At 47.6% G+C, this 27,295-nt stretch overlaps 1 protein-coding gene across 1 annotated transcript in view; it reads right to left on the bottom strand.

Moving 5' to 3' along the window:
* Window positions 1–3,757, bottom strand: part of PRSS55 (serine protease 55) — a 55,362-nt gene extending 51,605 nt beyond the window's left edge. Inside the window, exons 1-3 of the mRNA XM_065908422.1 lie at window positions 3,691–3,757; window positions 2,211–2,403; window positions 79–329 (exon numbers count right to left, since the gene is read on the bottom strand). Coding sequence (XP_065764494.1) covers window positions 79–329; window positions 2,211–2,403; window positions 3,691–3,757 — 511 coding nt within the window. The remainder of the gene's footprint in view (window positions 1–78; window positions 330–2,210; window positions 2,404–3,690) is intronic.
* Between the last annotated feature and the right edge of the window lie 23,538 nt (window positions 3,758–27,295).

The following is a 27,295-nucleotide window of genomic DNA, read 5'->3' on the forward strand; positions in this document are numbered from 1 at the left end:
AGCCTTCTCCTCTAGGTTTACCGCCCGTCCTCAGATGCCAGTGATGCTGCACCCAGGAGATGCTGAGCTGTGACGTACCGGATTTGACCTGCCCCCATCCTGCCACCCAGCAGTTGTGCCACTTGGAGAGGCCGGGCTGCATGGGCAGGCAGATGGGTTGTTTCAGCTCGTTGAATGTGATGGGCTTGTTCAGCATCAGTAGAGCAATGTCATTGTCCATGTTGACTCTTTGAAAGTCCTTGTGAAGAATGACGGTTGTGACTCCCTCTATCTCCAGGGATGGGCTGGTTAGGCTATTGGTTCCCAGCACAACTCTCAGTTCTGTGGGCCTGGTGGAGGCAGAGAACCAGGGAGGGAGGAAAGTCACAGGGGGTCCAGAATCTGCTACAGCTAAACCCTAAACCCCAAACCCCACATGGTCCTACTAGCCTTCTGGACTTGTCCTCCTGGGGCTGTTGCTCAGAGGCTGCGAGCATTTGTAAAAGGTAGAGAAGGAAGGTGAAACAGTCAGTGTGGGACCACAGCTGCCTTGGTGCTCCAGCATCATCCCAGAGACCCGAATGAGACAGTCCCGCCTCGCTGGGCAAAGGCAGGACTTAGCTTTACCCCTCAACCACCTGCCCAAAGAGCCCACAGAAGACCACTTAGCACAGATCAGACACTGGCAGACACAAACTAGCCCTCAGATAGGTAAGGGATTCTCATATCAACCTGTGTGCCAGCAACTTAGAGACTCAGATTTTGTTTGCTTGCAACATACACAACTGACCAAAGTTAAATATTCAGAATATATAAAGAGATTCTACAAATAAAAAACTGTCAAAGTTCGAACAGTCATTTAGGAGAGAAAATATACCAATAAACTTGAAAATATCAATGTAGCAGTAGTAAGAAAAATACAAATTATGACCACAAAGATAATAGTCTTTCACGCCTATCAGAAAAGCAAAAATTAAAAGTTCTGAAAAAGTAGCAAGTTTTGCTGATGATTTTAACACTTATATACCATTGGGGGAAATTTAAAGTGGTGCAACGACTTAATCATTTGATGTCTTCTAATAAACTTGAAGATGTACAGCCCTATGATTCTACAACTTCTCTCTTAGAAATAAACTCTTGTACACATATATAGAAGGCCCATGCAAAAATCAAGAATGGAATTTAATCTAGACCTGCCATTGATGGGGTTTCCCGGGTGTCACTAGTGGTAAAGAACTCACCTGCCAATGCAAGAGATATAAGAGACTCAGGTTTGATACCTGGGTTGGGATGACCTCCTGGAGGAGGGCATGGCAAACCACTTCAGTATTCTTGCCTGCAGAATCCCATGGACAGAGGAGCCTGGCAACTACTGTCCTTAGGGCCACAAAGAGTCAGATATGACTGAAGCAACTTAGCATGCAAGACGCATTGCCACTGATGAAGCAGAAAGACTCTTCAGGAATTTCCTTCCAGGCAGAATGGCCAGGAACTTTCCAATCCCTAAGTATCCCATGGGAGCAGACGCAACCAGTTTCCTTGGTTACCCCAGGGTGAAACTTTCCCTGTGGTTTTGATTAACCCTTTAAAGCTCATCTTTCTATGTATCTTCAATCTTTCATGAGATGGTGGAGCAGAAAAGTACAAATGCTAGAAGTGGATTTGAACACTATTTCTTGTCTGCTAGATGTGTACCTTGGGTGAATCACCCAACCTTACTGGACTTCAGCTTCCTTCCCTATAAGATAAAGATGTTCAAAAAAAAAAAAAAAAAAAAAAGATAAAGATGTTCATTTTAGCTGCCCCAGGGTTATTGTAAGATCGAATGAGTTCAAAGGGAGCAATTCACTCTGCCTTCCCCAGGGTTGGTTTATATATAATTAAATCAGTTAATGCACATGGTTTCTTAGAACATGATTTGTAATCACTAAATGCTCTATTTTCCACCAGTCTCCTGGAATGCAGAGAAAACTCTACACAGGGCAGGGAAGTCAGGTGTCAGATGGCCCAGGAACCGAGACCTCCAGAATTTGGAGAACTTCCACCTAAAAGGACTTGAATGTCACGGGAGAGGTAGATAGACCAATCCCCAGGGTGGAAGGTAGTGGGTGGTAAAGTCTGATTGGGGATGCAGCAACTCCAGAACTCCCCTGGGCAATTGGGCTTGGCTGAGTGTGGGGTGCCCCAGGGGCACACACTGTCAGAAGAGATGGGATGAACTCAATACTTACGGTAACTGCTCAGGGTAAAAGCAGTGAGCCGCCGTGATAATCCACCACTCGTTGAGGATGGCGCCACCACAGACATGTTCATTTCTTGCCTGAATACTCACCTGCCATGGAAACTCACCCACCCCAGCCTCTATCCCTCCTGTGATTCTGGAATACTGAGCTCCTCTTGCAAACATGGGTCTTTCGCCACATTCTGGTAGAATGAGAGAAAGGAAGGCAAAAGATGCAACACTTAGTCAATACCTATAGGAGATCCATAAATAGCTATCATTATACCCATTCCAGAAATGGGGAAACTGAGGCTGGCCCAGTGAAGCACCTTAGAAACACGAGTAAGCCAACAGAGGCTTCACATTTGTTTCCCAGAGCCTGGGACATGATCAAAAGTGTTGACTCTGTCTCCCTTCCAGATAAGCAAGTCACTTTACTGTGCTAGTTTCTGCTTTCATCCAGGAGAAATCAGAGGGTATACCTGCCCAGACCAACCTGTTACTGCTTGGCAGAATAATGCCTACCTCTCAAAAGATGTCCATGTCCTAATGGACCATGATTTGGAACTCGTGAATATGTTGTCTTATGAGGCAAAGGGGACTTTGAAGGTGGAATGAAAGTTGCTAATCATCTGATCTTAAAATGGGGAGAGTGTCTTGGATAACCTGAGTAGGCCCACTGTAGTCACACTGGCCCCTAAGGGTGGTGGAGGACAGCAGAAGGAGAGGGATGTGACTATAGGAGAAAGGCTTGGAGAGGTGCAATATTTCTGGCTTTGAAGATGAAGGAAGGGGCCACAAGCCAAGGGATACTGATGACCTCTATAAGTCAGAAAACCCCAGTTAATACACTCCCTCTAAAGCTTCCAGTAGAAGCACAGTCCTGCTGACACCCTGATCTTAGACCAGTGAGGCCCATGTGGAAGTCCTACAGAACTATAAGATAAAGCATTTGTGGGACTTCCCAGGAGTTCCCAATGCAGGGGGATTGGAGTTCAATCCCTGGTCGGGGAACTAGTTCCCACATACCACAACTAAGAGTTCTCAAGCTGCAACTTGGGGCTGGCACAAGACAAGGAGCAAGGGAAGTGGTTTCCAGGAGGGGTATGTGGGGTACAGAAGCCACTGCTCTTGTGAGCTGGCCTCTTAGTGGCCATTAACTTATTTGTGAGCTGCTCCTTGGGCTTCCCAGGTGGCTCAGTGGTAAGAATCTGCCTGCAATGCAGGAGACTCAGGATTGATCCCTGGATCAGGAAGATCCCCTGGAGAAGGAAATGGCAACCCACTCCAGTATTCTTGCCTGGAGAATTCCAGGGACGGAAGAGCCTAGTCCATGGGGTCACAAAGAGTCAGACACACACTAAAGGACAATAAGAGCTGTCCCTTTGTCCCTCGGGCTCCTGGCAGGATGGAAGGGAGGGAGCAGTGCCGGGGTCACACCCAGCCCCACTTGGAGAGTCATTCAGGCCCCCGGGCAGGTGTCCACATACCGAGGTGTGCGTCCCTGACCTGGGATATGAGCAGCAAAAGGGACCACAGGAGCATGGCCCTGGGCATGGCTGTCGGCCTGGATGTGACGGAGGCCAGGACTGAGGGAAATGATGCTGTCAAGGCCTCCGAGTCAGAGCCACCCCCTCTAGTGATGTCACAATGGGCAGCGGGTCTGAGAACCCAGGCCGAGTCACATGGGCTTCTCCTCTGGCCACTGCTTCTGAGATGAGCCTCATTCTAGATGCCTCCTTGACTGAGCTTCGCTTCCTGACCTGTGCACAACCCTCCCTTCACATCCTTGGGGCGGGGGGTGCCTGGGTGGCCCCCGTCACACCCGGCATTTTTTAAGGCTCAGCGCTCCCCCTGCCGCCCCCACAGTGAGTGTGAGCAGAACGCCTGCGCCAGGGGCTGTTGGCTGCAGCCTTGGAAACAGGAGGCACTCAGGCAGGCGCTCAGAGATACCCTGAAGTCTGTGTCGCCCAAACCCTGGGCAGTCCAGGTGCCCACAGAGTTCCCCACTCAGGCCCCTGACCTGGGCCACCAGCACGGACCACGGGCTGGGTTCAGAGGCCCCAGCCTGCCCCATGCTCAGCCCAGCAGGCAGCAGTCCCCCTTCCCGCTCTCTCTGGGTTCATTCCATGTGGCCCCCAAACCTCCAGACAGGCCCCTATCCATTGCTAAGGATGGAAAGATCAGACTCACAGGTGGACGTGCCCAGCCCGAGTCTTTGCTTATGTTACTGGCTCAGCTGTATGATCTGGACCTTACTATTTTTTTTTTTTTACACTTTCAGTACACGGACTTGGGTGGACTCTGTCCAGGCACCCTCAGTACCACCTTCCTGACCACTGACCAGGCCTGATGTTTAGACGTGAATCATGTGCTGATTCAGTTCCCAAAGTGAACTCCGGTCATTTTCTAGACTCGCTGTGTCCACTCTGCCCAGTCTTGTCCCCTGGGTTTCCTCCTCTGCAGAAAAGAAATGCTGATGCCCAGACAGTAAATTTGCTGTGAAGCTGTATAAACTATTATGTGTGCGTGTGTGCTAAGTCATTTCAGTCGTGTCCGACTCTTTGCGACCCCACCGACTAGCCCGCTGGGCTCCTCTGTCCATGGGATTCTCCAGGCAAGAATTGGAGTCGGCTGCCAGGCCCTTCTCCAGGGGATCTTCCTGACCCAGGGATTGAACTCGCGTCTCTTATGTTTCCTGCATCGGCAGGCAGTTTCTTTACCAGCAGTGCCACCTGGGAGACCCATATGGCCTCCCACTTGCCAAAAATAAACAAACAAATAAATAAATTGTAACTGGAAGGTAAAATCATCATGTTGTTATTAAATAGAAGAAACATTTTAATGAATAAAAGAAAACTCATTTAAAAAGTTGTTGTGAATCTCAAGACGAAATCATACGCCTTGGGTGGGGCACCTCTTTACTACACCAAGGCTGTGGCCCCAGCCACTCTGGGAGGAGAAATACCAGGACATGGGACTTGCTCCTCCTCCGGGATCAGGGCCTTCTGTGGGCAGCTGCTCTACAGAATCCAGCTGTCCTTGCTGAAGGGAGGGCGGGGCCTGTAATGTGGCCCTCCCCAGCGGTGCTGAATAACTCCTGCTACCTCGTCTGCCTTGCCTTGACCAAGGGCTAAGCCTTTGTTTCCTGGCACATGGATAAAGACTCCCAGAGCACACTGGGTCGCCTGGCCTGGGCCTTGCCTTGGGAACCTCTGCGTCTTCCATCTGCTCTTCTTTTGGACTCAGTGCTCCCCCTCCACACCCCCTGCCCCGTACCTGCTACCCGCCTCCTGATTGCTCTGGTCCTGGAGCGGTGTGTGGAGGGAGGTGGAGCCTGGGCCCCCGTCTGCTGGGAGACTGGAGGACCATGGCCATCTCTCTGCTGGGAGGCCAGACGGGCACACCTGCCCTAAACTGAGCCCTATCTATTGCGAAACACTCAATCGCTGCCCGGCAGTTTTTGGCCAAGCTTCTTCACAACACCAGTGGCTCCCACCACATCTGAGTCAGTGGAGAGAGTGACCAGTGGGGCCAGAGCTGCCATGCATGGCTGCTACCCCAGAAGCCGCCATTCCTGTAGACTCTGATGGGAATGTCTCCCTGCTGGAATTGGGCCAACACGGCCTGCCCCATTGTGTATGGAGAGAAACTTAAGAATGTAAGGGATCTGTAGAAATCCCAAGAAGAAAGCAGATACTTGCTGACATGGGCTGCCTGGTGCATACTCCAGAGTTGGTGCAAAGGCCTCACTGACATCCAGTAAGGACAACAGTCAGACGCCTTGGGGATGTATTTGGTCTCCTCTTGTGTTCACGCAAGGCTTCCCTGGTGGCTCAGTGGTAAAGAACCTGCCTGCCGATGCAAGAGACAAGAGTTCGATCTCTGGGTCAGGAAGATCCCCTGGAAAAGGAAATGGCAACTCACTCCAGTATTATTGCCTGGAGAACCCCATGGACAGAGGAGCCTGGTGGGTCACAGTCCATGGGGTCACAAAGAGTCCCCAACTGCGCACAACTGCACACGCATACTACACATGTTCATGAAGGGACTGGCTGCCCCTGAAAGGTGTCCTTCTGCTTATGTTATGCTGCATTATTTAAGAAGTGGCCTGTGTGTGGATTCCAGAGTCAGACATACCTAATCGAATCCTGTTTCCAACACCACACAACATTTTTTTTTTTTTAATAGGGATGGCGTTCATGCTCTAAGTCAACCATGTACAAGTTGCATTTGTATTTTTATTTATTTGTTTTGGCTGTGAGGGCTCTTCATTGCTGCTTGAGGACTTTGTCTAGTTGTGGTGGGAGGACTTATTTGACCCATGGCATGTGGGATCTTAGTTTCATGACTAGGGATCGAACCTCCATCCCCTACCTTGAAAGGCAGATTTTTAGCCACTGGATCACCAGGGAAGTCCCTGATGTCACACGTCTCTGAAGGGCCTTGTGCTGTGCTGAGTCGCTCAGTTGTGTCCGACTCTGCGACCCCATGGACTGCAGCCCGCCAGGCTCTTCTGTCCTTGGAATTCTCCAGGCAAGAATACTGGAGTGGGTTGCCATTTCCTTCTCCAGGGGATCTTCCCGACCGAGGGATGGAACCCAGGCCCCCCCAACATTGCAGGCAGATTCTTTGCCACCTGAGCCACCAGGGAAGCCCCCAAAGGGCATTAGACAAGTTCCTATCCTCTCAGTTTCCCTTATCTCTACACGGGGGATTTTACAACTATCAGAGTTGATATGAGGATTGGCTGGGGTGACAGTGTATCTTCGCTTTGGCTGCTACAACGGCATTGCTTAAGAACTGGGATATTGGAGTAAATGAAAAAAAAAATCTCTTGCTCTCTCTAATGTTATAGTCTAGTAGAAGGGACTACCTCAGATGATCATAAGTGCTATGGAAAAAATTAAAGAAAGCGGAGAGGGCATAGGAAGTGGGGTTGGAGAAAACCGCAGGTGTTGTTTTCATTTTCATTTTTTTATTTTTAATTTACTTGGCTGCACCAGGTCTTAGCTGTAGCATGTAGGACCTTAGTTAAGGCATGTGGGATCTAGTTCCCTGACCAGGGATAGAACCCGGGCTCCCTGCATTGGAAACATGGAGTCTTAGCCACTGTACCATCATGGAAGTTCCACAGGGGCTGATTTTAGTAGAGTGAGTGGGGAGGTCTCCTGGACAGGGTGACAGAAGAGACCTGAAGGAAAGAGGCAGCAAGGCTTGTAGATAATTGGGGACCCTCGAAGGTAACAAGGAAACTTGTGATATTTTGATATAAGAAGAAATATACGTTCTGATCTTTATTCAGACTTCTGACCAGAGCTCCTAAACCCTTTTTAATTTCCTAAGTGATCAGAACGATAGGAACATCTTTGCTTTGGTATTTGCTTTATTTTTTTTCCTGGCTTCTAAAACAGCTCTAAAGTGATAAAGGCGAAAAGAGCGTCTTTTGTTGTTCATAACAAGCCCCTTTCAACCCCACCTGAGTTTGTGTTAATGAGGTGATTATTTTTCTGTAAGTTTGTTTTACTCATTGATCTATCATCATGAATCAAAAATTTCTCAATAAATATTTAATTCAAGAGACTAGCTTACTAAAATGAGCATCACACTCTTGTAATAGCGGTTACAACTCAGTGTGAACCAATGATGTGCTGTGTTTAGTCGCTCAGCCGTGTCCGACTTTGTGACCCCATGGGCTGTATCCCACCAGGCTCCTCTGTTCATGGGGATTCACCAGGCAAGAATACTGGAGTGGGTTGTCATGTCCTCCTGTAGGGGATCTTCCCAACCCAGGGATCGAACCCAGGTCTCCCACATTGTAGGCAGATTCTTTACTGTCTGAGCCCCCAGGGAAGCCCATGAATCAATGATATGTGGTACATGTTGCATTTAGTATCTACTTTCATTGCTTACCTGTCACAGTTTACATTGAGGTATTTAGAAAGAGATTTCAAACTATGTTTACATTTTCCCTAAAGTCATAAAGTGGGTTCAAATGCACTCTTATTGCATCAGTTAGGTGACTTTTGAAAAGCCCCTAACGATGGGGGCTGGTTGCCAGGCAGACCAGCCCCCTGGTTAGAGGTTTGGAACTTTCAACCCCAGCCCCGGACTTTTAGGGAGGGGAGAGGGGCTGGGGGTTGAGTTAATCACCAATAGCCAATGATTTAACCAATCATGCCTGTGTAAGGTCATGCCTGTGTCAGGAAGCCACTATGAAAACCCTAACTGAAGGGGTTCAAACAGTTTCTGGGTTGTGAGCATATGGAGGTGCTGGGAGGGCATGGCAGCTCTTCACCCCTCTCCAGCACTGGCTCAGGCATCTCTCCCATTTGGCTGTTCCTGAGCTGTACCTTTTCATAAGTCGGTAATCATAAGTAAAGCACTGAACTCTGTGAGCAATTCTAGCAAATTATCAAACCTGAGGAGGGGGTCATGGGAATCTGATTTGTAGCCAGTCAGTTTGAAGTAGAGGTGACAAGAGGTGAACTTGAAAAAAATTGTCAGAACTCAGAAGTTGAGAGTTATGTTTTATTCGGCGGAGATTTTTAGTACTGCAAGCAGGAGGCAGCATCTCAAGTAACCTGGGAGAACTGCTCTGAGGAGGCAAGGGGGGAGCCAGGATATAATAGTTTTGTAACAAAGGGCAGGTAGCCTGAACATCAAAAGGCGGCTGCTAGTTAAAGATAACCAGGTATCTCAAATTAAGGAATTTGGCACTTTTCTGTATATGGGAAGATGCAAGAGTCTGGGCTCACTGTAATCATTCATTTCATATGCAGCTCGCCTACCTGGAGCCAGTTTCCTGTGTTTTCTTATCCTAGATTTCCTCAGGGCTCACTGTAGGGAGTGGCGGCAGCCTCATGGCTACTAGATGGCAGATATTCTTTTCCTTCCTGAGTTACCTCAAGGCTCACCAGCTCACCTTAGTAGGCTGTGGTTACAATTACCAATAACTGTGATATCCTTTGTTTACTGATATGGCAGGGAATATTCCATTTCTCACAACCTAGACTTGCAATTGGCATCTGAAGTGGGGGTGGTCTTGTGGGGTTGAGTCTTGCACCTGTGGAGTCTGCACTGACTCCAGGTACTATCTGAATTGAGATAAACTGTATAGAATTTGTCCCCCGCGCCTGGCTTCTTTTTCTGTGGAAAAACTTTAGCCAAAGAATAAGTTTAATCAGTGAAGTGAGAACTTGCAGAAACAAAGGAAAATAGTCAAAAGAGATAAAATAATAATAATAATAATGTAGTGATTAAGTATAGTCAAGGATCTCCAGTTCCTCCTCAAGGACTATGGATAATGTGCTGAACCATCTCCTGTGACCTGTTGTATAGAAACTGAAACCCTGTATAATGGGCTCCAGTTTCATCCATCTCATTAGAACTGATTCAAATGAGTTCTTTTTAATGGCTGAGTAATATACAGAGTGAAGTAAGTCAGAAAGATAAAGACCAATACAGTATAGTAACGCATATATATGGAACTTAGAAAGATGGTAATGATAACCCTATATGCAAAACAGAAAAAGAGACACAGATGTACAGAACAGACTTTTGGACTCTGTGGGAGAAGGCGAGGGTGGGATGTTTCGGGAGAACAGCATCGAAACATGTATATTATCTAGGGTGAAACAGATCACCAGCCCAGGTTGGATGCATGAGACAAGTGCTCGGGGCTGGTGCACTGGGAAGACCCAGAGGGATCGGGTGGAGAGGGAGGTGGGAGGGGGGATCGGAATGGGGAACACATGTAAATCCATGGCTGATTCATGTCAATGTATGGCAAAGACCACTATAATATTGTAAAGTAATTAGCCTCCAACTAATAAAAATAAATGGAAAAAAAAAAAAAAGAAATTGAAACCCCCACTGGGGGGAGAAGTTAACTACTGATGATCAGACGGTAGCCATGACAGAAGAGGCCACAGTTCTGAGAACTGGCCTCAGGTAAATGGGAGCAAACTGACCCTAGGACTAAAGAGTAACTGCGTAAAAACAATCAAGATAATGCTGGTCAGACCTCTGATGGCCAGTTTCAAGATGACTACCAGAGTTGACTGTGCTGTTTCTGCATGTAGCCCCCTCCTTCTGACTACAAAAGCTCTTGCCCCCATGGTCTTGTGTGCCTGTGTAGGGCAGGGGGGTGGGGTGGTAGGTCAGCCTTTAGACAGATGTCTGCCCTCTCCCCAGGTTGCCAGCCTCCAAAATAAAGCAAACTCCTTTCCATCTGCCTGGTCCCTTTATTGGCTTTTGAGCAGCGAGCAGCCAGACCTGGGTTTGGTTACCATAGCAGGCTTTGAGATCCGCTTCCAGAGAATATGAAAACTCACCCAAAGACCCAGAGCCCTTTAATGCTCAAGCAGACACTAGAATACATGCCTTCTCAAGAGACTCACAGTCGTGGGTGGGACAGTGGGTGCAGATAAGTGTGCTTGATATGGTGTCCCCCTAGTCCCTGCTGCAGAGAGAAGGCAGACGGGTAGGGAGTGGGCTGTGCGATGCCCCTGAGCCTGGCTGCCCCGCGTCCCCTGCTTTCTCCCTGACCCCAGGCTTACTGTGACGTCACCCAGGACCAGCCCTGCCATGCATTTGTGATGGCCGCCACTGCAGCAGCCACGGCTGGCATTTTGTCAGCTTTGGCTCAGGGCCCAAGTTGGGAAATTCTGGACTGGAATGAAAAGAAAATGCTCCAGCTTCTAATTCCACTGCTCATGGCACTCAAGGGACGTGCCCAGGAAGCTTCAGGTCTGTGCCAAGCTGAGCCAGAGCAGAGGGTGGGCGGACGCCTGTATCCTCTTACCTGGCTCCTGTAGAGCTGATTTAGGGGCCAGAGGGGGTGCAGAGTTGGAGCACGTGGCTCAGGAAATGAGGAGATTACAGTGGATGAATCAAAGTAGATGGATTGGTCTCAGTGAATATGCCAGTTAAAAAGATCCCGCAGGGTCTGGACCCAGAGTTCTGGAAGAATAGAGCCATTAAGAAGCCATGTCAAAGGGTGGGGGTGGTGATGGGCATGGAGAAGTTTCACATGGCTGGTTGACTCCAGCCTGTTCCAGTTGAGGTCAAGTGGCTCAAAAGAAGCAGCCCCCTGTCTTTCCCTTCTCCTTCCTGGGCCACGGGCTTTTGTCCTTTGAGCTGTGGCTAGTGTGGGACATCATACGCTTTATTTTCCCACTTTGTTTACAATCTTGTGCACTGTGAGGAACTCCAGAATAAGCCATATCTGTTATTCCTCAGTGTCTTCTTTCACTCTGATAAAACTATAATGCCATAGTCTGAAAGTCCTCAAAGTATGCTGCATGAGTTTCAGTTCTTCTCATTTCAGCATAATGATTTTTTTTTTTCCTTTAAAAGTTTTAGTTTGGTCAATGTCAGTGTACATCAGGGATGGATGTGTATGTGCAGAGTGAGCGGGTGTGTGTGTGAATGTATTTACAAGCCATCTTTCCTCCAACTCATTTTAAAGTTATTTGACAATGCCAACAAAGCAACAGGAATATCGCATCTTAAAAGTTAAACCATAAACCCAATGTTATTTGGAACTGCTGTGTTTTATTGAAAATATCTAAACATATTAAGAAGAGGCTGAGTCATCTGGCAGAATGGTGGTGTAGCTGTGATAAATGAGTGTCTGTATAAGGAAACTGGAATGTAGAGCATTCATCCAGGGCTTGAAAACAATTAGGGATGGGTTTCAGGCTGAAGTATCATGGAAGATGTACAGCCAATGGAAATCCTTGATGGCAATCTCTGAGGATTGCAAGCTCATAAGGCAGTAGAGAACCAGTGAGCTCCCATGGAGTCTAGCCTAAGGAAGATACATAAGGTGTATGTTGGAACAGAGTCTACATCTCTTGGCACAAAGGGCTGTGTCCTGAGAAGCAACTGTGAAGGCCAATGTCACTGCTTTCAGTGATTCTAGAACCGGAAGGCCTGGCCCAGCCCTCACTAGCTGCGAGGTACTAGTACAGTGGTGCAGGTTCGATTCCCAGTCAGGGAGCTAAAATCCCACATGCCTTGTAACCAAAAAACCGAAATATTAAGTGGAAGCAATCCTGTAATAAATTCAATAAAAACTTTAGAAAGGTCCATGTCAAAAATGTCTTTAGAAAAATGAGAAATTAAAAAAAAAAAAGAACAAAACAACTGAATTGAAGGGAAGTGTGATATTCTGATGGTGGAGAGGGAGTTAAAAAAATAAAAAGCGCCAGTTTCTGAAAAGTGACATCTCCTAAAATAAATATCTACTAATTTATTGTCATAAACTCAGTGTACTCAGCAAACTATATTCATTGAGTTTTGAACATTTTGTCAGCCTTCAACATGAAGTGAATGATGATCATTTGTTCAAGTGCTCCTAGTTGTAGAGTTCTCATTAGTCTTTGACAAAAATATTAAATTAATTCAACCATTGCAACCACTGACCTGATATGTTCTTAAAACATGGTGACAACAAACCCAGAAGATTTCATAGGTAAAATCTGGATGAAGGATTCAAGCACTGAACTCTGATTTAGTTTAAATCTCTTAAGAACAAACATTTGTCTCAAATGCTATATCTGAGGCAGCCAGAGTATCTAGAAGGATGCCTACTACTGACTATCAATTTTAAGAAGCAAAACTGTAATAAGCATGGGGTATCTGCAAGAGCTGTGCTGATACTGCCACATATTCATGCTAAATGCCCTTCAGAGCACAAGGGGAGTGTGTATCCAAATGTGTGTGCTCACCTGAGAATTTGAGAAGTTCTCAGGAGGTGGAGGAGATGGTGGGGAGGAAAAAAAGGAGACCAAGAGCAGAGGTGAGAGAAAGGGACTCTTCACTCTCTGAGTATTTTTATTTTTTGCAGTTTTAAAAAAATTATTGGAGTATAATTGATTTACAATGTGTTAGTTTCAGAAAGTGAATAAGAACTAAAGAGCCTCTTGATGAAAGTGAAAGAGGAGAGTGAAAAATTTGGCTTAAAGCTCAACATTCAGAAAACTAAGATCATGACATCTGGTCCCATCACTTCATGGCAAATAGATGGGGAAACAGTGGAAACAGTGGCTGACTTTATTTTTGGGGGCTCCAAAATCACTGCATATGGTGATTGCAGCCATGAAATTGAAAGACACTTACTCCTTGGAAGGAAAGTTATGACAAACCTAGACAGCATATTAAAAAGCAGAGACATTGCTTTATCAACAAAGGTCCATCTAGTCAAGGCGATGGTTTTTCCACTAGTCATGTATGGATATGAGAGTTGGACTATAAAGAAAGCTGAGCACTGAAGAATTCATGCTTTTGAACTGCGGTGTTGGAGGAGACTCTTAAGAGTCCCTTGTACTGCATGGAGATCCAACCAGTCCATCCTAAAGGAGATCAGTCCTGGGTGTTCATTGGAAGGACTGATGTTGAAGCTGAAACGTCAATATTTTGGCCACCTGATGAGAAGAGCTGACTCATTTGAAAAGACCCTGATGCTGGGAGGGATTGGGGGCAGGAGGAGAAGGGGACAACAGAGGATGAGATGGCTGGATGGCATCAGTGACTCATTGGACATGAGTTTGGGTAAACTCCGGGAGCTGTTGATGGACAAGGAGGCCTGGCGTGCTGCGGCTCATGGGGTCACAAAGAGTCGGAGACGACTGAGCGACTGAACTGAACTGAACTGAGTTTCAGGTGTACAGAAAAGTGAGTCAGTTACACATACACAAACAACCACTTAGAAAAAAAGATTCTATTGGGACAATCTCTGAGAAAGTTTCCCTGGTGGCTCAGATGGTAAAGGGCCTGCCTGCAGTGCAGGAGACCTGGGTTCAATCCCTGGGTCGGGAAGATCCCCTGAAGAAGGAAATGTCTCCCCACTCCAGGATTCTTGCCTGGAGAATCCCATGGACAGAAGAGCCTGGCGGGCTACAGTCCATGGGGTCACAAAGAGTCAGACACAGCTGAGCGACTAACACTATTCCCATATAGGTCATTATAAAGTATTGAGCAGAGTCCCCTGTGCCATACAGTAGGTTCTCACCAGTCATCTATTTTCTATATAGTAGTGTGGCTATGTCAATCCCAGGCTCTCAATTTATGCCCCTCTCCTCCTATCCCTGGTAACTGTGAGTTTGCTTTCTACATCTGTGATTCTGTTCCTGTTTTTTTTTTGTGTGTGTGTGTGTGTGAATAAGTTCATTTTTACCCATTTTTAAAGATTTTACATATAAGCGATACTATATGGCACTTGTTCTGTGTCTGACGTACTTCACTCAGTACGCCCGTCTCTAGGTCCACCCATGTTGCTGCAAATGGCATTAGTTTGTTCTTTTTTGTGGCTTAGTAATAGTTCATGTCTGGATTCCAAAATTTGGAGGCAATATGAAAATTAGGGGCAAGAGATAAGAAATATTTATCCTGAATCAACCACAGATGACTCCTGGATACTGATGAGAAGGGTTAGAGCAAACGATACAGCTGAATTGGCTGAGGAGGGACTCCAGAGATTACTGATGTTCTTGTGCCATGGAAAGGCAATCATGGCAGATGGACATGGACAGAATCCCTAGAGAAAAGTTCCTTGATGCTGGGAAAGACTGAAGGAAAGAGGAGAAGTGGATGACAGAGGATGAGATGGTTGGGTGGCATCACCGACTCAATGGACATGAGTTTGAGTAAGCTCTGGGAGTTGGTGATGGACAGGGAGGCCTGGCGTGCTGCAGTCCATGGGGTCGCAAAGAGTCAGACACAACTGAGTGACTCAACTGAACTGAATAACTTTTTAGCAAAAGGAATGAATTTCTAAGCACAAAAGGGAAAACTCATAAAGGAACAGTTTTGATTAAGCAACAAATTTTAATTTCCTGAACGTCAAAGACAAAAGAAATGACAAATTGGGTAAAGTCCTTATAGTAATTTTTCAGGTAAAGAATTATCAGCTTTAATGTCTAAATAGCTTTTTACAAAACAATATGTGCATATCATACCTAAGCTCCTTCCACTTACCTGCCCCCCAACCACCAGTCCACCTGCACCCAGGAAGGGTGCTCTAGCCCAGCTGCTCTCTGGAGAGGTGTTTCCTGCATGGACAGCAATCAGTTCAGTTCAGTGCTAAGCTTCAGTCATTTCTGACTGTTTGCAACCCCATGGAGTGGCCTGCCAGGCTCCTCTGTCCATGGGATTCTCCAGGCAAGAATACTGGAGTGGGTAGCCATTTCCTACTCCAGGAGATCTTCCCGACCCAGGGATTGGACCTATGTCTCTTTCACCTCCTGCATTGGCAGGCAGATTCTTTTACCTCTAGCACCACCTGGAAAGCATCTATGGGTAGCAATGCAGACCGGCAAACTTCTCTCTTCCCTTGTGCGGCAAACATATGTTCTCCAGTGAATTCTGAATCCCAACCTGGGGGAGGAACTCCCCTGCCAAGTGTGGTCCTTCTTTTCTTCCCTAACCCTGGGGTATTCTTAGAGTCCTCTAGACCCTTTGTATTAAATATTTACTCCCCTGTTATCCTTTATAGCTCTTTTTTTTTGGTAAGATTTTTTTAATGTGGAACATTTAAAAAATCTTTATTGAATTTGTTACAATACTGTTTCTATTTCATGTTTTGATTTTTTGGCCATGAGATATGTGGGGCCTTAGCTTCCCGATCAGGGGTCAAACCTGCACCTTCCTGCACTGGAAAGTGAAGTCTTAACCAGTGGACTGCCAGGGAAGTCCCTTGTTTATAATTCTTTATTTTTAATTAATTAATTTATTTTAATTGGAGGCTATTACTTTACAATATTGTGGTGGTTTTTGCCACACATTGACATCAATCAGTCATGGGTGTGCATGTGTCCCCATCCTGAGCCCTCCTCCCCGCTCCCTCTCCATCCCTCTGGGTTGTCCCAGTGCACCGGCTTTGAGTGCCTTATTTCATGCATTGAACTTGGACTGGTCATCTATTTCACATATGGTAATATACATGTTTCAATGCTATTCTCTCAAATCATCCTGCCCTCACCTTCTCCCACAGAATCCAAAAGTCTGTTCTTTATGTCTGTGTCTCTTTTGCTGTCTTGCATATAGGGTAGTCGTTACCATCTTTCTAAATTCCATATATATGCATTAATATGCTGTATTGGTGTTTTTCTTTCTAACTTACTTCACTCTGTATAATAGGCTCCAGTTTCATCCACCTCATCAGAGCTGACTCAAATGTATTCTTTTTAATGGCTGGGTAATATCCCATTGGGTATATGGACCACAACTTCCTTATCCATTCATCTGCCGACGGGCATCTAGGTTGCTCCCATGTCCTGGCTATTGTAAACAGTGCTGCAACAAACACTGGGGTACACGTGTCTCTTTCAGATCTGGTTTCCTCGGTGTGTATGCCCAGCAGTGGGATTGCTGGGTCATACGGCAAGTCTATTTCCAGTTTTTTAAGGAATCTCCACACTGTTCTTCTTAGTGGCTGTACTAGTTTGCATTCCCACCAACAGTGTAAGAGGATTCCCTTTTCTCCGCACCCTCCCCAGCATTTATTGTTTGTGGACTTTTTGATGGCAGCCATTCTTATTGGCATGAGATAGCACCTCACTGTGGTTTTGATTTGCATGTCTCTGAGAGTGCGTGATGTAATTCTTGATCACAAGCTTTTCCTGTTCCAGCCCTGCACAGTTTCTGTCTCCTGAATGGACCCTGCACGTCTTTGCACTTCTCTGCTGCCCGCCGAACGACTTTACAGCTGCTGCTGCATCGCCGCCCTGACCTTCCAGATCTCACAGTTCCTTTTGAATGTGAGGGACAAAGAGTACGGGGGTGTGTTTGACTGGAGTTGTCTGAGGTCTGCCCCTCTGCACCAGCCCACTTCGCTCAGTTCTATCATAGCAGTCTCTGCTGGGAACATGCGATAAGGATTTCTCAGTGCTTCTCCTGGACCAAGCGCTCTTTCTTTTCCCTTTCAGATGAAGTTCACTGTGGCTACAGACCCAAATTTTCAAACTCAACCATGATACAAGTTCATGAACTGTTGAACGTCCAGGATGGCGAGTTCCCATGGCAAGTGAGTATCCAGGTCTCGAGGAAACACCTCTGTGGAGGCTCAGTCATACATCGGTGGTGGGTTCTGACAGCTGCACACTGCTTCCCAAGAACCCTGTAAGTGTCTGAGGCGTTGTCTTACTTTATGTCAGGTTTCCTCCATGTATTGTCTGGGCTGGGTAGTTTACTGGGTTACTACACAGCACTTGTGAAGCCATGGGCTCTACCCCAAGTGTGTTCCCACTGGATTTGTACCGAAAGGTATCTGCTCTATCCCTATTCTCTCAAGTTAACCAGAGCCCAACGTAGGCTGCTAGTTGTGACTACGCACCCAGTATTGGGAAATCAGTACAAAGCTTCCCTTCCCCGGCCTGCCCTCACGCTGGAGACCACGCACTGTATTCACTCATTGTACACATACAGGCGACCACATGCTGTTTTAAGTGATGACAACATAGTGGTCTGCAAGACAGTCAAGTATCCAGTTGTCGAGGAGTTCACAGTCTAGTTTCTTGGGTGGGTTCATTCCACTGTCTTCCATGGGAAAGTCTCCTTGAGCTGACTGTTCACTAGCTCAGAGTTTTGCCTGAGTTTAGACCCCTGACTTCTGCCACTCTGATCTCTAGCCACTCTTTGGCCACTGTACACCCAATGTTTTGGACTTCTCAGTATTCAACTGTAAACTCTACTGTTTACAAAGTGTTAAAGTGTTAGTCCCTCAGTTGTGTTTGACTCTTTGCGACCCCATGGACTGTAGCCCACAAGGCTCCTCCATCCATGGAATTCTCCGGGCAAGAATACTGGAGTGGATAGACATTTCCTTCTCCAGGGGAATCTTCCTGACCCAGTGAGATGGAACCTGGGTCTCCTGCTTTGCAGGCAGATTCTTTACCAGGGAAGCCGGTAAAAAGCCACCAGGGAAGGCCGACTGTTTATAAATGTGTCTGCAAGTGAGAAATGCAATGTGACTATTATTATATTGTAGTTTGTAGTTATTATATTCATTCTTTAGGTTAGAAATGACCTTGGAAAATATCACTGTGGTCATGGGATCCAGAATACTCGAGGACTCCCGCCTGGAGAGAAAGCAAGTGCAGAAGATAATTATTCACAAAGATTATGAACCACCTCACCTGGACAGCGACCTCTCCCTCTTGCTGCTTGCCACACCAGTACAATTCAATAGCTTCAAAATGCCCATCTGCCTGCAGAAGAAGAAGAAGACCTGGAACCGGTGCTGGATGACAGAGTGGGTGACAGCTCCTTTGTATGGTACGTACCTTCCCTTCCGAACCCAGAAAAAGCTCACATTTATGTCTAGCCCCGGGCTAAATGGCATGATGCTTTGGAAGACTCAGGTCTGAATTTTGGCCTCATCACTCTCGCTTTGTGATTCCAACCACCTAACTCCCCCAGATTATTTTCTTTCATGTTTTCTCATCTGTAGAATGATACTTCAGCCTTCAAATAAGCTGTGTGGATTAAATTAAGTGAGATTAAACATGTAAGGTCCTTACCATCAATAGAAGCCTGAAACATAGACAAACCTAAATACATGGTAGTGATGGTAATTTCTTTTGGAGCCCAGAAGCACTGTAGAAAGAAAGTTTGGATTCTTCCCTCTTAGGTTGTTTTACAATCACATCTCCCCAAATGTTTATCATCAGATGAAGCTCATGTTGACTTCCCCGGTGGCTCAGATGGTAAAGAATCCACCTGCCATGCAGGGGACAAAGGAGATGTGGGTTTGATCCCTGGGTCGGGAAGATCCCCTGGAGGAGGGAATGGAAACCCACTCCAGTATTCTTGCCTGAAGAATCCCATGAACAGAGGAGCCTGGTGGGCTCCATGCAGTTGCAAAGAGTTGGACATGACTGAGCAACAATATTTTCACTAGACCACCATCCTGAGATGACTCTGAGACAATGATTCCCCAACCAAGCACAGTCATCCATCACATCCAGACCGACCAGACAGGGATGTGGGAAAGGAATGAGTGGGATCCTCTTGGATCCAGGTTGTTTCTTTCCTTCGAGATGGCACCTTTAGGCGTGCCATCCTCCTGGCTTCTCCACTGACCTGACAGAGATGGATACAGAAGTTAGGCTGTTATGAACCTCCGCACAAGGCAAAGCCTGGCTATGAAGAAAGATGGTGGGGTCACTGAGAAAGTTCATTCCATATTCACCGGGCAGAGGCTGGGGTGAGGGTTTGGTAGGCTGCTTCCAGAAGGAGTGAGCTTCCCAACGGGAAGCAGAGAAATAAGCAGAGATGGAGAAACCACTCCTGCGAGATGCTGGAGAGGAGATTGAGTGGGCATTGCATTAGGTCACTCTAAGTCTGTGATGGCCCGAGTGTCTACATCCTTTCCAGGGCCTCCACCCTCATCACTTGTGGGCCCATCCCTCTCTGCGGTTGAGCAGGGCTCATCCTCACTCTAGCTTCCTCACTTTGCTAGACCGAAAGGACAACTTCAACACGTACCTGCAGAAGCTGAGAGTGGTGCAGATTTCCTGGAGAGAATGCAGCCAAAGGGTAGACCAGCTCTCCAGAAACATGCTTTGTGCCTGGCAAGAACTGGGCACTAAAGGCAACTGCCAGGTACTCAGCCCCCATCTCAGCTCCAACGTCCACAGGCCCCACCACGTTCTGGGTTCCCAGGAGGGAGACTAGGAGGGAAGCCCTAGCCCAGGGGTCCCCAACCTCTGGGCCATGGACAGGAGGTGAGCTGTGGGTGAGTGAGCCAAGCTCCATCTGTATTTACAGCTGCTCCCCATCACTCTTGTTACTGCCTGAGCGCCACCTCCTATCAGATCAGTGGCAGCACGATCAATGTAATGTGCTTGAATCATCACCAAACCGCCCCTTAACTGGGTCCAGGGGAAAACTGTCTTCCACGAAACCGGTCCCTGGTGCCTAAAGGTTGGATACCACGTCCCTGGCCCATGTCACCAGGACCCTCTCACTCTGCACTCCAGTTAGAGGTGCTGTTCATTGCTCTAGACTGTTCCTTCTCTCTTTTCTCATTCTCAGGGAGACAGTGGGGCACCTATGGTCTGTAGTGTCCACGGAAGCCAGAGGCTCTTCCAAGTGGGTGTGTTCAGTTGGGGCATACGATCTGGCTTCAGGGGGAGGCCTGGTATGTTTGTGTCTGTGGCTCAATTTCTTCCATGGATCCAGGAAGAGACAGAAAAGGAGGGGAAAGCCTACACCTTCTCAGGAACTCAGAGAAGAAGCTCCCTGCATCATGTTCTGTGGTATCCCTTATGGTTCGGCTTGGGGGTCTCAAGTACAGCTTACCAGCATGTTTACTGGTGATAAATCAGGTCACTAAGCTTCAGATCCATACTATCTTCTTCTCCTCCTTTCTCCCCACCCATCTTTACACAAGTACCTATGAAGCATTCCAGGGTTTCTCTGTCAGACCCTGGAAGATAGACATGGACTCTGCGATCCCAAATCTCACAGGGGCTATTGCTCGTGCTTCTTGGTAGTGGGATGTTAAGATCAGTGAATCCCATGGACACCAGCACATGGCCTTACTTCTGTTCTGTTATAACCAATTGATCAGAAGTTGTGCCAAGTGGAAAGCCGTGTGATGAATAACTAGTCATTTAGTGAGTTATGGGTGGTTAGGTGGCAGAAGCTTTGTGGGCAAGGCAGACACATCCACATACAGATTAACGTCTATTTCTATGATGAAAAATTATTGCCTACTCCAAAAGGGAAGAAGTCAAGTATGATTGACCTTCCACAAGATGGGTTATCTGTCTGACCATCCTCAGCCTATGGACGATGGCCACAACAGGGTACCCTGAGGGTGCTCATCCTCTGTATGGAGTTGTACTTTCAGTGCCTAATTTAATACCGAGTCCTCGTGACTCAATTAAGGGATGGAGTTAGAGGATCAGTGAGCAGGTCACACTTAAATTCATCCTGACATTCCTACCCAAGATTTTGTATTCCTTCTTTTATATTTTACAAAGAATTCCATTTAATGTAGGCCATCTCTTTTCCAGGGTTTTAGTCTGTCAACGAAACAAACAGAGCTACTTCTATCTGCGCCAGGTTACTCATTAGAATGCAGATTTTCTCTAAAGTGCTCTCAGACTGATACATTTGGTCCAATCATATCTTACTTTATCCTCTGCCTAATTCTTTTAGAGAGCTTTCTTGATGGCTCAGTGGTAAAGAATCAACCTGCTAATGCAAGAGACATGGGTTTGATTCCTAGGCAGGAAGATCCCCTCGGGAAGGAAATGGCAACCCATTCCAGTATTCTTGTCTGGAAAATCCCAAGGACAGAGGAGCCTGATGGACAGTCTGGGGTCACAAAAGAGTCAGACATGACTGAGCATCTAAACAACTCCTTTAGAATCTCTTCTCACACATAATCCTCAAGTGTCTATAAATATACATCAGCAGAATGTTGTAGGTCTGTTATTGTGGATAATATCTTCTCCTGGGTCAGATTTAACTGATCCCATATGAAAGGTATTGGGATGACTTTACTTATGGTTCTGACTGCCCTAGGAGGTGGTAGGGAGAATCCAGTATAGTGTACTATGTGTAGTCAGTTGCTCAGCTGGGTCCAATTTTCTGCAGCCCCAAGGACTGTAGCCTGCCAGGCTCCTCTGTCTATGGAATTTTCCAGGCAAGAATACTGGAGTGGGTTGCTGTTTGCTACTCCAGGGAATCTTCCCGACCCAGGGATTGAACCCGTGTCTCCTGCATTGGCAGGCGTATTCTTTACCACCAGCGCCACCTGGGAAGTCCCCAGCATCTTCTAGGAAAGTAATTTCAGTTAAGTTATTACAAAGTCTTCATGGAGAGGAGACTAGTCTCCCAAGAATGGGGTAGAAAGGCTGCTTCTAACAGGAAGGAAAGTTCAGTGGGATTTTGAGGGTTTTTTTTTTTTTTGTTTTTTTTTAATTCTTTTTTGGCTGCACCACACAGCATGCAGGATCTTAGCTCCCCAACCAGGGATTGGGTCTGTACCCTCTGCATTGGCATCAAGGAGTCTTTACCACTGGATAGTCAGGGAATTCCCAGATTTGAGGTTTTAAAGTACACTAACTCATTTTAATCCACCCAAACATTCCACTGTGATTTTATTGGTCACCTTCTTCCCCAATTAATCACCTTTCATGTATGGATCTAATGAAGTTGTGATTTCAAGTTATATTGTTGTCATTCTGCCACCTGCAGGACCAACCCTGGGTCTAATTTTTGATGCAATAGATAAAGAGATCCCTTTAGGGCAGTTGTAGAAACTTCTCTGGCTGCTGGATAATGCCTTTGAGTTGAAAATGTAAAACCCCAATATGTTGTTGTTGCTTTTCCTGTAAACTTTCCACTGTATTTGGTAATAGTAGCTCTTGTACTTACTTTTTCCACCTGAAAATTCTATTGCAAACATCACTTGTTCTCCTCTAACAGGATTCTAAGAATGACAGGTAATAATTTGAGAAACTGTTCTGACATTGCATACCCTGGTCTCCCAGAATCCCATTTTTCACCAGCAAAGAGGTCATTATTCCCTTCAAATCAAATTAGGCCTGACAAGAAATCTTAGATTCCCATCTTTGCAGTTGTATTTCCTGAAACCACTTTCAATACCAAATAACTATATCAGTCAGGATTCTATCAGGAAAATAGAAAATAACCTATGTATCTCAAGCTGAAAGGGATTTAGTACATAGGGATGGAGGCTTATGGAACCATTAAAAGGGCTTGAGTGCAAAGACCAAGAAAAACAGTTGCTTGCTTTGTGAAGCTCAGTAGGCCTCAAGAATGACAACTCACTGCTCATCATCTTATGATTCTCTTCAGCATTAAAGTAACAATTTGTGGAAGGACACCCAAGCTTAATGGCAAAACCTCCCAACTGTCTTCTGCCGAAATCTTCATGCCTGTGTACAGCTGCTAAGGAAAACAGTGTTTCTCCTAGCCTCCTGCCTTCTAAAACTCGCCTGAGGATCTAAATCTGAAGCCCGTTGGGACTCTGAGCGATGTGACCAGCTTTCAGCATCTAAAATTCTTGGGAAAGTTTAGAAAGGCAGAGATGGAGCTGAGCATCAAGATACAATAGCTGGCATACTGATAAACTAAATGTGGAAAGTAGAACAACAATTCCCTCCAGTGGTTGCTAACACCTGCAAAGTCCTAAGCACCGTATATAACACACGCGTGAGTGCTTGACATTTTAAGTATTTGGTTGCTGAATCATCCAGTTCAAAAGACATCCATCCTGAATACACATATTGTCAGCTGGATGGCTCAGTCATCACCCAAACAACCAGATCAGGAATCAGGCTCGGGAAGGTCACCATCTATGAAGGTCCCTTTTCCAGAAAGCCCTGGGTAACCTACATAACTGCCTGAGTGACCTGCTTCTCCCTTCCTGCACCCCAATTCCTGGTCATATGCTTTAAATTAATCAATAAAGAATGAATCTGTGAGACCCTAGATGCCCAACCCTCAATGCTAATGAAAGGAAGATCCCCAGGTCTGTTATATCTTTCTCTCTCTCCCTGCAACCTGGCTATGTGACCCCTCAGGTGTGCTGTGTACACTCCAGGGCTTGGAGTAATAACTCTTATTCCTCAAAGTTCCCTGCTGGGGTTTCCTGATGGCTCATTGGTAAAGAATCCGCCCGCCAATGCAGGAGACATGGGTTTGATTCCTGGTCCAGGAAGATCCCACATGCCTCAGAGCAACTAAGCCCATGCATCACAACTACTGAGCCTGTGCTCTAGAGCCCGGGAACCACAACGATGAGCCCATGTGCCTAGAGCCCGTGCGTCACAATGAGAGAAGCCATCACAATGAGAAGCCCTTGCATCTTAACCAGAGAGTAACTCCCGCCTGCTGCAACTAGAGAAAAGCCCACGCAGCAATGAAGACCCAGCACAGCCATAAATAAATATATATATTTTAAAGTTCTCTAGTGGTTTTTGCTGAAGCGTATCCTGCCATCCTAATGAGAACCACAAAGGCTGATCCAGCCACTCATTGGAGGAGATGTCCATGGGGGCTGGCTGCAAGTAATACGGTTTGGATGAGTGCCGCCCATATTCCTAGCTGACGGCGTGGTTATCAATACGCGGAGACCAACACCAAGCCATGAAAAGCCTTCCTGGGCAGTTGGCTATCTTTATCCGCCCTGAAATAAGGACGGCTCACAGCTTTCAGTTCTGTTCTCTGGGAGGGAACACTGGGATGATACTGCAGTTATTTTCCATCTGTTCCCATTTCACTACTACAAATCCACTGGCTGTCCTTCCCTGAGTCCCAGGAGGCTGATGCCTCCAGACTGGTCACCTGGGTGGGTGGGTGGGCGGTCCCTGAATGTCACATGGCTCGCCCTGGGCAGTGGGAGGCACTCACAGAGGCAGGAGGCAGGCAGGAGGCAGGCAGGAGGGGATTGGGGGACTTCCTCCCTATCCCTTTCCATTGGGGCCACTTGCTCCCAGGGGCAGGGTCCCTCCTTGACCTGGTTCCTGCCGCAATCTCCCCTCCATACCTGCCCTCCTCACTGGACTCCAACAGCAAGGCTTCCTGTTCTCGTCCCGTGGCTGACAGCTACAGCGGGTGTCTGAAATGCCTCCTTCATCAGGACACGATGCCTGCAGCCTTCCATCCTGCCATGAAAGTAGCCCCACGTCAATTTTCTGAGTGGAATTTCCTTCTGGGACCTTCTTGAATTTCTCTGCTCAAGGTCATCTTCCTAAACACCTGGGCCTGAGGTTTTGGAGCCATCCCCTCGCTTCCCCCTCAGTGGGCTGGAAGGAAATTCAGAAAGTCACAGCAGGGTTCAGCAGATGGTCAGGCCGTGGATTCACACTGAACTCAAAGACTAGACCCACCGCCCTTCCTGGCAGACAGGAATTCATCCCCAGGAGCCCACAGGCTATCAGTAACAGCAGGTCCCTTAAGGAGAGGAGAGTCCCAGGTCCCGCCTCCCACCCCCGTCCAAAATGGAATGTGTGAACCCAGGTCGCGTCTCTGTGGCCTTGAGCTCAGAGACACCGAGCAGCCTGTACCGAGAAAGAACTAGGGCACAGCTGAAATCCAGAAGGGAGAGGAAACAGGCGGAGATCCACGGGGAACAATGTCTATTTCTTAATCCGTCTCCTGCCCCAAATAGCTGGGCTCTCCTCCCCCACTGGTGTTTACTGTGTCCCTCTGCCTGGCAGCAGGTGCCACGGCCTTAAACTGGGTCACAGAGGGCGGCCAGGAGCCGACCAGGCCCTCAGGCCACATCCTCCGCTGACTTCACTCCCCAGGCTCCAGACTGGAGGGGCAGAGCCCAGACTCCAGGTGGCCCCTGCCCTCCAGGGCGTCCCGGCGGGGCCCCTGCTGCCCGGAACCACAACCAGCGAGGGGGGCATGCTCTGTCCATCCTGTGCGGGGGCAGAGGGGCCACACTGCCTTCCCACTGCAACCGCAGGGAGTCCCCTGAGGGACCGCTCCTTCCCAGGGCAGCCAGAGGGCCCACACAAGGGCTCCCGACACCCTGGGGGCAGAGCTAGTGTAGAGGATAGAGTGTAAATTACAGAATCAGAAAACAAACAAATTAAACCTCAGATTTGAAACCCCAGACCCCCGAGCACAGGGAGGGAGATGCTTGCTCAGGATAACCCAGCCTGGAAAAGGCCGAGCCGCAGGCCCCAAACACCGCTGCTCACCGGCTCCGGCTCCGGCCTGCGGCCACGTGTCTGCCCTTCCTGTCCGACCCCGCCCCTCCCGTCCCGACCCCGCCCCTCCCATCCGACCCCGCCCCTCCCATCCGACCCCGCCCCTCCCGTCCCGACCCCGCCCCTCCTCCTTCCCATAATCCCCGGCTTCTGGTCCTGATAGCCCCTTTCTCGCTACAGGTTCTGTTGGAGGATGGTTTCGGCCTGATCACCACGGACATCTAGGAGGGACAGACCTTTTACTACGCGGAGGATTACCACCAGCAGTACCTGAGCAAGAACCCCGACGGGTACTGCGGCCTCGGGGGCACCAGAGTGTCCTGTCCCCCAGGTATTTATTATGGACTCAGAATTCACATGTTGGAACCCTAACCCCCAGCATGGCTGTTTTTTGATGGTGACACTAAGGAAAGAATGAGCTTCCCAAGTGGTGATAATGGTAAAGATGCCAGCTGCCAATGCAGGAGACATAAGAGACCCGGTTCCATCCTTGGGTCCGGAAGATCCCCTGGAGGAGGGCATGGCAACCCACTCCGGTATTCTTGCCTGGAAACTCCCATGGACAGAGGAGCCTGGTGGGCTACAGGCCATACGGTTGCAGAGAGTTGGTCACAACTGAAGCCAGTTAGCTTGGTTAGCATGCATGCCAGGAAAGAATTATGGCTAAATGAGGTCACAAGGGGCAGGGATGTCTCACTCACTACCTGAATCCACAGGGAGGCCATGCGAGGCCACAGTGTGAAGGCAATGGTCTGCAAACCTGTAAGAGGGGCCTCCCCAGAAACTGGGTCAGCTGCCACCTGGATCTTGGACTTCCTGCCTCCAGCACTGTGAGAAGATAAATTTCTGTTGTGTAAGCCAGCAGTCTATGGCATTTCATTCGGGCAGCTCGGTTTGACTAAGCCAGAATGAAAAAGGAATCTCTCCCTATGTGGTCGGCCCTTGAGGTCGCAACAAAAACACTTGAAAGGAAGCAGGCAGTTGTTTTGTGGTTCACAGTGGCTTTTTGAAATGCACAAAAGCATTTTTCAAGTCTGGTCTTTGAGATATAATTTAGGAAATTAACCTTTTTAAGACATATGGTTCCATGAATTCTGACCACTGCCATATGGTTGTGTAACCACCACCACAATCAAGGCACAGCACTTTCCACCACCCCAGGAAGTTCTCGGGTGCCGCTGGGAACCCGGCCCCTGCCCCAGATCGCAGCCTCTGGCGACAGTTGGTGTGCTGTCTCTGCCTGTCTGCAGCATATGGAAGGGAGTAGCTAGCCAGCCTCTTCAACTCAGCAGAAGGCCTTGGAGGTTCCTGTTGTCAGTGGCCTGTTCCTTTTTGTTATTCGGGGCTATTGCTGTTGTCTGGATGGACCACTGATAGACAGGTAGGG

Source organism: Muntiacus reevesi, chromosome 17 (assembly GCF_963930625.1).
Source record: "Muntiacus reevesi chromosome 17, mMunRee1.1, whole genome shotgun sequence".
NCBI classification, from domain to species: Eukaryota; Metazoa; Chordata; class Mammalia; order Artiodactyla; family Cervidae; genus Muntiacus; species Muntiacus reevesi.